Below are 13,107 nucleotides of genomic sequence, written 5' to 3'. Positions count from 1 at the left end.
CAGCTGTTGCAAAACTACAATTCCCAGCATACCTGAACAGTCTCATGCCGGGAATTGTAGTTTTGCAACAACTGGAGGCATACTGGTTGGGAAACACTGTCATAATGGCTAACAGCAGCTGCCAGGGCTGCTGTTAGCCCCTAAGACAGTGTTGCTACTTGCATTGGAAGATTTATACAGTTTCCATTCAGTGCAACACAAGCTGTATACAATGATCTCTCTCAACTTACAATGGCCTCAACATACAATAGTTTCAACATACAACGCTCTTTTCTGGACCATTGTAACTTGAAACCAGACTCACCATACAATGTACAGACAGTCCAGATCTGTGAGATATGTCAATGGCTGAAAGATCTGACCGATTAGAATGGGCATTCACTGGTAAAACACCTGTATTACTGAAGCGTATGCACTGAATTCCTGTCTGGTAGTGCCTCCCTACAGTAAAGGGAGGTACTACATGTTCTGTACTCTTTACCTGTACCTGGACATTAGGTGGGGGCGGCTCCATTTTACTTTTTTAGGACACTGTGTTCTGTACAGGACCCTGAAGAAGCTCCTGTCCTCTACATAGACAGTGATTACAGCTCCCAGCAGATCTTTATTTCTTTTACATGTAAGGATTTGCTTTATCTATAATAGTTCTCTACTTATTTTTCTTTAATCCTCACTTTTTTTAAACTATTTTTGGATGACATTTTGGAGGCTCCAGAACCAATTACCAGGTTTACATAGAGTTAGGGAATCAACATACAGTGGTCGTCCTGGAACCAATTAATATTGTAACTTGAGGGATCACTGTAAATCTATATACAGTTAGTTCCCCCTAGTGGTGGTTGCAGGCAGCAGGAAATATTTCATTTATCCAACAATAGAAACAGAGTCTTTCACTAAACAAGAAAAATGGTGGAAAATAAAGATATATGTGGTGACCACAGGGATGATGAGTGTTCTACAGCAAACCCCTGAAACAGTCTGCAGATGGGTATTGTTTCCTTCTTGAAAGATTTCTAGTCACCCTGGTTAGAAAAAGCTGCATTTATGTAAATAGGTTAATAGAAGATTCACTGCAGCCTTTCTGGGACCTGGTTGGAAAACACTGCCACAGACTTTAATGGCCCAAATGTAGTCAGCTAGTGACTACGTTCAGGTCATTTTCCAAGCATGTACAGGTTTTACTTAGACTCCGAAAAGCGGGGTGTGCTGTGCTTTACGGTCTGGGTTTGCTGGAACATCCTAAACAGAAGATACAAATATATATTATCACTAGGAAAGTTCCATATTCTTCTCTTCCGGGTTTGTCATTTTGAGGAGCCATGTACAGTGCACAGCTGGGTCCACTAAGTCAATAGACAAACATCCTCATAATAGGTTCCCAGTATATAGTGTCCAGGCTCTTCCGTGGTGCACACTGTATTACGTATCACTGATCAGATGTATATTTATTATATATAGTCACTCACCTTTTCCCGCATCTCATCCAGCAGGGACTGGTGGCTGGAGTCGGCCTGGAGAAGTCGCTTCTCATACTCCATTATATCATCCTCATGTTTCTTTGCCTTAGACTCCAGTTCTTTCTGCAGGGAAGCTATGGACGCCTTCATTTCTGCTGCCTCAGATGTAGCGGTCAGGAGCTGAGCCTGGAGAGAGCAGATAGAGCTTACATACATACAATACTGGTTATACACCGCAGCAACCACTAGAGGAAGCTTCCTGTATACTGGTTATACACCGCAGCCACCATTAGGGGAAGCATCCTGCATACTGGTTATACACTGCAGCCAACACTAGAGGAAGCTTCCTGCATACTGGTTATACACTGCAGCCACCACTAGAGGAAGCTTCCTGCATACTGGTTATATACTGCAGCCACCACTAGAGGAAGCTTCCTGTATACTGGTTATATACTGCAGTCACCACTAGAGGAAGCTTCCTGCACACTGGTTATACACTGCAGCCACCACTAGAGGAAGCTTCCTGCATACTGGTTATACACTGCAGCCACCACTAGAGGAAGCTTCCTGCATACTGGTTATACACTGCAGCCACCACTAGAGGAAACTTCCTGCATACTGGTTATACACTGCAGCCACCACTAGAGGAAGCTTCCTGCATACTGGTTATACACTGCAGCCACCACTAGAAGAAGCTTCCTGCATACTGGTTACACACTGCAGCCACCACTAGAGGAAGCTTCCTGCATACTGGTTATACACTGCAGCCAACACTAGAGGAAGCTTCCTGCATACTGGTTATACACTGCAGCCACCACTAGAGGAAGCTTCCTACACACTGGTTATACACTGCAGCCACCACTAGAGGAAGCTTCCTGCATACTGGTTATACACTGCAGCCACCACTAGAGGAAGCTTCCTGCATACTGGTTATACACTGCAGCCACCACTAGAGGAAGCTTCCTGCATACTGGTTATACACTGCAGCCACCACTAGAGGAAGCTTTCTGCATACTGGTTATACACTGCAGCCACCACTAGAGGAAGCTTCCTGCATACTGGTTATACACTGCAGCCACCACTAAGGGAAGCTTCCTGTATACTGGTTATACACTGCAGTCACCACTAGAGGAACCTTCCTGCATACTGGTTATACACTGCAGCCACCACTAGAGGAAGATTCCTGCATACTGGATATACACTGCAGCCACCACTAGGGGAAGCTTCCTGCATACTGGTTATTCACTGTATACACTGCAGCCACCACTAGAGAAAGCTTCCTGCATACTGGTTATACACTGCAGCCACCACTAGAGGAAGCTTCCTGCATACTGGTTATACACTGCAGCCACCACTAGAGGAAGCTTCCTGCATACTAATTATACACTGCAGTCACCACTGGAGAATATAGGATCAGCAAGCAACATAATGAAACAACACAGAGATTAGTTTAATATTTTTCTCAATACTCTTGCTCCTTACCAGAAAAGATAAATAAATAAATAATAAAAATAAGTTACTGATACAATATCCTTCTAGAGAAGTGTAACTCACACTGCTGTCCTCGTGCTGCCTCCTGATCGCCTGCATCTCCTCATCCAGATCCCGCTGTTCCTGGCTCTTCTGCTCCTGAATACTTTTGATTTGTAGATCGGAATCTTGCAATTTGCTCTGTAAACCACAACAATTGTCTTCCAGCTCCGCCACCTGCAGCCGAGAGGAAAAGATAAAGGGGGGTTCGTTTTTAAGCTTTCACTGACACACAGGCTCGCTGGACTTACATAGAAGTGGGCGGCTTTACATAAATCCAGCAAACTCATGCGCCCATACTGGAATGGCATTATGGAAGTCCAGAGGATAGCTCACTTATATGTCAGCAGAACACCACATAGATGCAGATTTGCAGGGGACAGATGTATATTCATTATATATAGTAGGGATCGACCGATTATCGGTATGGCCGATATTATCGGCCGATAATCACGATTTTGGGCATTATCGGTATCGGCAATTATCTTGCCGATAAGCCGATAATGCCCCGCCCCCCGCACCGCGACCGCCACCCCCTCGACCCACCGCACCGCGCCGCACCCCCCCACCGTGATGCTAGGCGGTATACCGGTATGGATTTTTGCCCATACCGCTATACCGGTCGGGCCCCTCCCCCACCCTCCGAGTCAATAAAAAAATTAAACTTACCCGTAATGGGGGTGGTCCGGGCCATCCATCCTTCCTTCCTTCCTGTAGTGTCCGGGGGTGATCCGGGTGAAGAGTGAACCAGTCCGGGCTGTCCTTCTTCTCCCACGGTCTTCTTCTCCACTCCGGGCAGGCTCCGGCCTAGTACGCTGCATAGACGCCGCTACGCCGTGACGTCAGGTGCGTCGCTGCGCACGGGCGTCTATGCAGCGTACTAGGCCGGAGCCTGCCCGGAGTGGAGAAGATGACCGCCGGAAAAGAAGGACAGCCCGGACCGGTTCACTCTTCAGCCGGAACGCCCCCGGACACTACATGAACGATGGATGGATGGCCCGGACCACCCTGACAGGTAGGGGAGAGAAGCGAGTGGTGGCGGCGGCGGCCCATGGCCCCGCAAAAGCCACTGCAGATCATTGATTTAAAGCGCCCGCTTTAAATCAATGATCTGCAGCGGTGTCGCAGGGGGTTGAATAGCCGATAACTTATACCAGAATATCGGTATAAGTTATCGGCTATCGGTCCTAACCTCCACAGATTATCGGTATCGGCCCTAAAAAAACGATATCGGTCGATCCCTAATATATAGTCACTCACCTTTTTCCGCATCTCATCCAGCAGGGACTGGTGGCTGTAGTCGGCCTGGAGGAGTCGCTTCTCATACTCCATTATATCATCCTCATGTTTCTTTGCCTGAGACTCCAGTTCTTTCTGCAGGGAAGTTATGGACGCCTTCATTTCTGCTGCCTCAGATGTAGCGGTCAGGAGCTGAGCCTGGAGAGAGCAGATAGAGTTTATATACATACAATACTGGTTATACACCGCAGCGACCAGTAGGGGAAGCTTCCTGCACACTGGTTATACACTGCAGTCACCACTAGGGGAAGCTTCCTGCATACTGGTTATACACTGCAGCCACCACTAGAGGAAGCTTCCTCCATACTGGTTATACATTGCAGCAACCACTAGAGGAAGCTTCCTGTATACAGGTTATACACTGCAGCCACCACTAGGGGAAGCTTCCTGCATACTGGTTATACACTGCAGCCACCACTAGAGGAAGCTTCCTGTATACAGGTTATACACTGCAGCCACCAGTAGGGGAAGCTTCCTGCATACTGGTTATACACTGCAGCCACCACTAGAGGAAGCTTCCTGCATACTGGTTATACACTGCAGCCACCACTAGGGGAAGCATCCTGCATACTGGTTATACACTGCAGCCACCACTAGGGGAAGCTTCCTGCATACTGGTTATACACTGCAGCCACCACTAGAGGGACCTTCCTGCATACTGGTTATACACTGCAGCCACCACTAGAGTAAGCTTCCTGCATACTGGTTATACACTGCAGCCACCACTAAGGGAAGCTTCCTGCATACTGGTTATACACTGCAGCCACCACTAGAGGAACCTTCATGTATAATCGTTATACACTGCAGCCACCAATAGGGGAAGCTTCCTGCATACTGGTTATACACTGCAGCCACCCCTAGAGGAACCTTCCTGCATACTGGTTATACACTGCAGCCACCAATAGGGGAAGCTTCCTGCATACTGGTTATACACTGCAGCCACCACTAGAGGAAGCTTCCTGTATACTGGTTATACACTGCAGCCACCACTAGAGGAAGCTTCCTGTATACTGGTTATACACTGCAGCCACCACTAGAGGAAACTTCCTGTATACTGGTTATACACTGCAGCCACCACTAGAGGAAGCTTCCTGCATACTGGTTATACACTGCAGCCACCATTACAGAATAGGATAAGCAAGCAACATAATGAAACAACATATAGATTTCTCAATACTCTTGATCCTTACCGGAAAAGATAAATAAATAATAAAAATAAGTTACTGATACAATATCCTTCTAGAAAAGTGTAACTCACACTGCTGTCCTCGTGCTGCCTCCTGATCGCCTGCATCTCCTCATCCAGATCCCGCTGTTCCTGGCTCTTCTGCTCCTGAATACTTTTGATATGTAGATCGGAATCTTGCAATTTGTTCTGTAAACCACAACAATTGTCTTCCAGCTCCGCCACCTGCAGCCGAGAGGAAAAGATAAAGGGGGGTTCGTTTCTTAAGCTTTCACTGGCACACAGGCTCTCTGGATTTACGTAGAGGTGGGCGGCTTTACATAAATCCAGCAAACTCATGCGCCCATACTGGAATGGCATTATGGAAGTCCAGAGGATAGCTCACTTATATGTCAGCAGAACACCACATAGATGCAGATTTGCTGGGGACAGATGTATATTCATTATATATAGTCACTCACCTTTTCCCGCATCTCATCCAGCAGGGACTGTTGGCTGGAGTCGGCCTGGAGAAGTCGCTTCTCATACTCCATTATATCATCCTCATGTTTCTTTGCCTTAGACTCCAGTTCTTTCTGCAGGGAAGCTATGGACGCCTTCATTTCTGCTGCCTCAGATGTAGCGGTCAGGAGCTGAGCCTGGAGAGAGCAGATAGAGCTTATATACATACAATACTGGTTATACACCGCAGCAACCACTAGAGGAAGCTTCCAGTATACTGGTTATACACTGCAGCCACCACTAGAGGAAGCTTCCTGCATACTGGTTATACACTGCAGCCACCACTAGAGGAAGCTTCCTGCATACTGGTTATACACTGCAGTCACCACTAGAGGAAGCTTTCTGTATACTGGTTATACACTAAAGTCACCACTAGAGGAAGCTTCCTGCATACAGGTTATACACTGCAGCCACCACTAGAGGAAGCTTCCTGTATACTGGTTATACACTGCAGCCACCACTAGAGGAAGCTTCCTGCATACTGGTTATACACTGCAGCCACCACTAGAGGAAGCTTCCTGCATACTGGTTATACACTGCAGCCACCACTAGAGGAAGCTCCCTGCATACTGGTTATACACTGCAGCCACCACTAGAGGAAGCTCCCTGCATACTGGTTATACACTGCAGCCACCACTAAGGGAAGCTTCCTGTATACTGGTTATACACTGCAGCCACCACTAAGGGAAGCTTCCTGTATACTGGTTATACACTGCAGCCACCACTAGAGGAAGCTTCCTGTATACTGGTTATACACTGCAGCCACCACTAAGGGAAGCTTCCTATATACTAATTATACACTGCAGTCACCACTAGAGAATATAGGATCAGCAAGCAACATAGTGAAACAACACAGAGATTAGTTTAATATTTTTCTCAATACTCTTGCTCCTTACCAGAAAAGATAAATAAACAAAAATAAATCACTGATACAATATCCTTCTAGAGAAGTGTAACTCACACTGCTGTCCTCGTGCTGCCTCCTGATCGCCTGCATCTCCTCATCCAGATCCCGCTGTTCCTGGCTCTTCTGCTCCTGAATACTTTTGATTTGTAGATCGGCATCTTGCAATTTGCTCTGTAAGCCACAACAATAGTCTTCCAGCTCCGCCACCTGCAGCCGAGAGGAAAAGATAAAGGGGGGTTCGTTTTTAAGCTCTCACTGACACACAGGCTCGCTGGACTTACATAGAAGTGGGCGGCTTTACATAAATCCAGCAAACTCCTGCGCCCGTACCGGAATGGCATTATGGAAGTCCAGAGGATAGCTCATATTATATTATATATATATATATATATATATATATATATATATATATATATATATAGTCAGCAGAACTAGGGATCGACCGATTATCGCTTTGGCCGATATTATCGGCCGATATTCACGATTTTGGACATCATCAGTATTAGCAATTACCTTGTCGATAATGCCCCGGCCAGAGACCGCCGCTGCTCCATTGCCTCCCCCATCTCCAGTTTTATAAGTACCTGTTCCGGGGGTCCGCACTACTTCTGGCTCCTGCGGCGTCCTGCGCTATTGCTGTGTGCTGCGCAATGATGAGTGACATCCTCAACGCGACGTCACCGTCAGTGCGCACAGTGACAGCGCAGGACGCCGCAGGAGCCAGAAGTAGCCCGGACTCCGGGGACAGGTAATTATAAAACCGGGGATGGGGGAGGCAATGGGGCAGCAGCGGTGGTTGGACTCAGGACCAGCATGGGGAGAGAAGCGGGTGGCGGCAGCAGTCTCTGGCCCCGCAAAAGCCGCTGCAGGTCATTGATTTAAAGCGCCCGCTTTAAATCATTGATCTGCAGCGGCTTCTGCGGGGCCTGGGGGAGAAATAGCCGATAACTTATACCGGAATATCGGTATAAGTTATCGGCTATCGGTCTGAAAGTTCACAGACTATCGGTATCGGCCCTAAAAAATCACTATCTGTCGATCCCTAAGCAAATCCCCACATAGATGCAGATTTGCAGGGGACAGATGTATATTCATTATATATAGTCACTCACCTTTTTCCGCATCTCATCCAGCAGGGACTGGTGGCTGGAGTCGGCCTGGAGAAGTCGCTTCTCATACTCCATTATATCATCCTCATGTTTCTTTGCCTGAGACTCCAGTTCTTTCTGCAGGGAAGCTATGGACGCCTTCATTTCTGCTGCCTCAGATGTAGCGGTCAGGAGCTGAGCCTGGAGAGAGCAGATAGAGCTTATATACATACAATACTGGTTATACACTGCAGCCACCACTAGAGGAAGCTTCCTGCATACTGGTTATACACTGCAGCCACGACTAGAGGAAGCTTCCTGCATACAGGTTATACACTGCAGCCACCAGTAGGGGAAGCTTCCTGCATACTGGTTATACACTGCAGCCACCACTAGAGGAAGCTTCCTGCATTCTGGTTATACACTGCAGCCACCACTAGAGGAAGCTTCCTGTATACTGGTTATACACTGCAGCCACCACTAGGGGAAGCATCCTGCATACTGGTTATACACTGCAGCCACCACTAGAGGAAGCTTCCTGTATACTGGTTATACACTGCAGTCACCACTAGAGGAAGCTTCCTGCATACTGGTTATACACTGCAGCCACCACTAGAGGAAGCTCCCTGCATACTGGTTATACACTGCAGCCACCACTAGAGGAAGCTCCCTGCATACTGGTTATACACTGCAGCCACCACTAGAGGAAGCTCCCTGCATACTGGTTATACACTGCAGCCACCACTAGAGGAAGCTTCCTGCATACTGGTTATACACTGCAGCCACCAGATGTAGCGGTCAGGAGCTGAGCCTGGAGAGAGCAGATAGAGTTTACATACAACACATCACTTATATAGAGGTTATTTAGCTACTTATTGCAGTAGAGGAATTGGTGTGGTATATCAGAACAGAGCAACACATTTCGGTCACCATATTATTTGAGCTTTAGTTATAGACATGTCCAGAAGCACATAGATGGCGCTGTGCAGTTTACTGCAGTGAATCGCCAATTCTGTTTTGCTGAAGTATCTTACACTGCTGTCCTCGTGCTGCCTCCTGATCGCCTGCATCTCCTCATCCTGATCCACTTGTTCCCGGCTGTTCCGCTCCTGAATACTTTTGATATGTAGATCGGCATCTTGCAATTTGCTCTGTAAACCACAACAATTGTCTTCCAGCTCCCCCACCTGCAACCGAGAGGAAAAGATAAAGTACTTTCTCTGGTAAGAAGTATTGGGAGAGACTGAGGAAGGTCAGCCAGCTCACAGCCTATAGCAGTGGTTCCCAACCAGGGTGCCTCCAGCTGTTGCAAAACTACAACTCCCAGCATGCCGGGAGTTGTAGTTTTGCAACAGCTGAAGGCCCCCTGGTTGGGAAACAATGGCCTACAGGATGATGTGTTACAGGACGTTGTCAATTACTCTCCCAGCTAGACCACCCGTGGATATTGATCCTCATCCCTGGTAATGTCATCAGGGACTAGATACTGCAGAAGACTATAACAATTCATGAAGGAACTAATGAATGAGGAATTCCAAGGAAATTGTTAATCTACCCCCTGCCATCCTGCATTCTTCTTTTTGCAAATTTACCCAAGACACTTGCGAATAACAAATCTTATGTCTTTGCTACAGACAATAGGCAACTTTGCAAAAACAAAAACAAAAAAAATTACATTTTTTCCTCTCTCTATTTCCACTAACATACCCTAGAAGGACTGTTTTTACTCAATTTGCTTTTCCTTCATATTTTTGGCTCATCGGGTTATGTGCAAAACAGTATCCTCGGCTAGGCTATTATGTAGAGCTCCCACTCTTAAATTTTTATCACAACTTTGCAAATAATCCTGGGTATAAACCTTTTGTGTATAGAGATCCTTTGTAGGCCTAGGTGTCTCCACGATAACCGAGACTTTAAAGGGGTACTCCAATGGAAATTATTATTTTATTCTAATTTTTTTAATCAACTGCTGCCAGAAAGTTAAAACAGATTTGTAAATTACTTCTATTAAAAAATCTTTACCCTTCCAGTACTTTTTAGCAGCTGTATGCTACAGAGGAAATTCTTTTCTTTTTGAATTTCTTTTTTGTCTTGTCCACAGTGCTCTCTGCTGACACCTGGTGCCCGTATCAGTCCAGAGCAGGAGAAAATCCACATTGAAAACCTATGCTGCTCTGGACAGTTCCTGACATGAACAGAGGTGTCAGCAGAGAGCACTGTGGACAAGACAAAAAAAGAAATTCAAAAAGAAAATAATTTCCTCTGTAGCATACAGCCGCTAAAAAGTACTGGAAGATTTTTTTTTATAGAAGTCATTTAAAAATCTAATTTTTTTGGGCCCTGTTTTATATCTTCCCACCCAGGACACCTGCAAAAGGACCTCAGTAAACACCAATGAATTCTCACAAGCATTAGAGTAAGGGCAAGTACAAGGTAAACCAAACTAGACACTACTTAAGTGGCAACTAGAAGATGGAGCAAGTGAGGGGAAAAAATGCTATATTTTTTAACCTTATTCAGAAGAGTCTTTTTTTCCATATTTGTGGATTCCATCTGTGCCTCGAGGTCACTACAAGAGGTTTTCAGACAGGCAATGGTGGATTGAAGAGTCTCATTTTCTGCTGAAACTGTCCGCAGCTTCTCTTCCAAATTTTCCAATGTTATATGGAGAATCTTATTTTTGTTCTTCAAATTTTCGCATTCAACTTCAAATCGGGCAATCTCGGTAGAATATCTCATCTCTATCTGTTCTGCATCTTCCGATCGGCTTTCGAGGGCCTCCAGTTGCCGAGTCTTTTCGTCTAGCTGACGTTTGCATTCTTCGTGTTCCGAAGTAAGTTTTTGGAGAGACGTCTCGAGATCTTTGCTGGTCACCTGGGCCTCCTCTAACTCCTGCAGCAATTGTTCCTTATGTTGCTTCATTTTGGATGAAACATCGGCACATTCGGCCATGGCACTTTCACATCTTTGGTCAGAAATTGCTTTCTGTGTGAGTAGATTTTCCAGTTCAGCTTGAAACAAATCCTGCTGCTTCTTGGAATTGTCCATAAGCTGAGTATGTTCGATTTCTCTATCCTCCAGAGTTTTGGTAATGGCTGCAATTGTAGCCTCTAATTCAACCATTTTCTCCCGGCTGCTATGAAGTTCTCTTTCCAGTTCTTCAATTTTCTGCCTCAAGCATTTTAATTCCACTTCTAAGGCCTCTTTTTGCTCCGTGACTCCCTCTAATTCCTCCTTAGTCACCTCAGCCTGCAAGATGGCATGCTCTAAATTCTCTTCAGACATTTGCAGTTCTCGTTCCAAGGACTCAATCTGGTCATTCAACTTGTCAAACTTCCGCTCACTCTCTTTCAGTTTGTTCATCGATTGACTCTTCTTTTTCTCATCGGCTTCGATCTTCACTTTAAGTTTCTCTATTCCCGTACGCATTAGAGTAACTTCCTCCTGAGCAGAACTCAAGCTGCTGCCCAGCTCATGCTTCTCACCTTGACACCGTTCCAGAGATCTCGAAAGCTTCTCGTTTTCCTCCTGCACAGAGCTTATTTGTGTCTGGAGATCTTCTCGCTCATTGACCAAGACTTTCTTTTCTTCTAGAATTCTCTCAATTTGATTTTCCAGCTCTTGAATTTGCATCTTTTCCTTTTCTTGCAGGCTGTACATACAGTCCCTTTCGGCCACAAATTGTTCTGCGGTCAACTTCGCGGCCTGAAGTTCTCCCTTCAAAGTTCGTAAATCTTCTTCCAATATCTTTATCAGTTCCTTTGAGTTTGATTTACCAGATTCCAACTCTTGTTCCCTTCCCTTAAGATTTTTATACATTTGCTCAAGTTCTTCCTTTTCTTCGAATAAACTCTCCAGGTCCTGACTTAGCTGACTTTTCTCGGCCTCAACAGTATTAAGATTCTCTCGAATCTCATTAAAGAATCTTAAATTGCCTTCGCTTTCTTCTTGTAGTCGCTGGCATTTGGACTGGAGGACATCTAGGTCAGCTTCTAGAGACAGAGCGTGGTTCTCAATATTTGCTTTTTCAGACTTTGCCCTCCTCAGCTCGCTTTCTGTTTGTAGGTAACTTTCTTTCCATTCCTTGCCTGAAATCTCTAAGCTGTCTCGAATACTAGACAGCTCAGATATCTGCTCTTTCAATATCTCCATTCCATTCAGTGAATTGTTAAGCTCCTTTTCGAGTTGGGCAATTTTATTTGCAGACCGCGATTTCTCACTAGATATCAATTCGATTTCCCCCAGTAATTCCAATCTTTCCACTTCGAACGTTTTAGATTTATCATCAAGATCTTGTTTTTCTTGGTCTTTTTTAAGAAGTTCAGCTTTTAGCCTCTCGATTTGGCCTGACAGATCTTTTATTTCTGCTACCAAATTCACATTAATCTCTTCTCTTTCCTTAAGAAGCTGACATAACTTCTTCTCTTCAGCCTGTAGCTGGAGATCCTCAGACACGTCTTGAGATTCCCGCTTGTCTACATGGCCTCCACTACGGCCCTTCTTTCTCTTACTCTTCCGAGAAGGCTTCTCGATATCTTCTTCTTGTTCCTTAGGACTTCCATTATGAACCATTTCCGTAATATTCTCATCAACACTTTTCCTCTCGACTCTCGGACTTTGCTTTAGGTGTCCATGGGTTTGCAGTTCGCAGTTGCCCAGTGAAAGTCTTTCTATGGGCAGAACAGTGCAGAGGGTCTGGTTGGCAGCATCAAGTCTTGACGTTAACTATAAAAAAAAAAAAAAAAAAAAAAAAAAAAAAAGATTAAAGATAAATGTTATGATAATCAAAAAATGAACACAAATAACACTATTATTATGGCAACCAGTGCTTCTCCAACCCTGGGAGTCTTACACCCTTAACCTACCAATACCAATATACCTTTGTCTTTCGATTATCCTAAAAATTGTTTATGTTGAGTCGGATAGGCTTGGCCAGGGGTTCACAATGCCCAGGGGCTGTCACGCCTTAGCGCATGCGCCTTCCATCTATTCTACTTGCATGCAGCAATTCTATGATTGAGTTTTCAGGGCTGAGCCGAGAGGCATAGGGAGTGAGTGCTTGCTTAGAGAAGTTGCCGTACACACGTAAAACTGATTGAGGACACATGCGCTGAGGACCTGTGTGTCAATAACACAGCA

General features: G+C 45.5%; 1 protein-coding gene across 3 annotated transcripts in view; it reads right to left on the bottom strand.

Annotated features, from left to right (window-relative positions):
- The window catches only part of CENPF (centromere protein F), a 61,294-nt gene that overhangs the window by 15,989 nt on the left and 32,198 nt on the right, over nt 1–13,107 (bottom strand). For all 3 annotated transcript variants that reach the window (XM_056568312.1, XM_056568310.1, XM_056568311.1), the window contains exons 13-15: nt 10,480–12,693; nt 9,003–9,155; nt 7,993–8,169 (exon numbers count right to left, since the gene is read on the bottom strand). In XM_056568312.1, coding sequence (XP_056424287.1) covers nt 7,993–8,169; nt 9,003–9,155; nt 10,480–12,693 — 2,544 coding nt within the window. The remainder of the gene's footprint in view (nt 1–7,992; nt 8,170–9,002; nt 9,156–10,479; nt 12,694–13,107) is intronic.

This window comes from Hyla sarda, chromosome 3, assembly GCF_029499605.1.
Source record: "Hyla sarda isolate aHylSar1 chromosome 3, aHylSar1.hap1, whole genome shotgun sequence".
Lineage (NCBI taxonomy): Eukaryota > Metazoa > Chordata > Amphibia > Anura > Hylidae > Hyla > Hyla sarda.
Note: the sequence above shows the minus strand (reverse complement) of the source record. Positions and strands in the feature narration are given on the sequence as shown.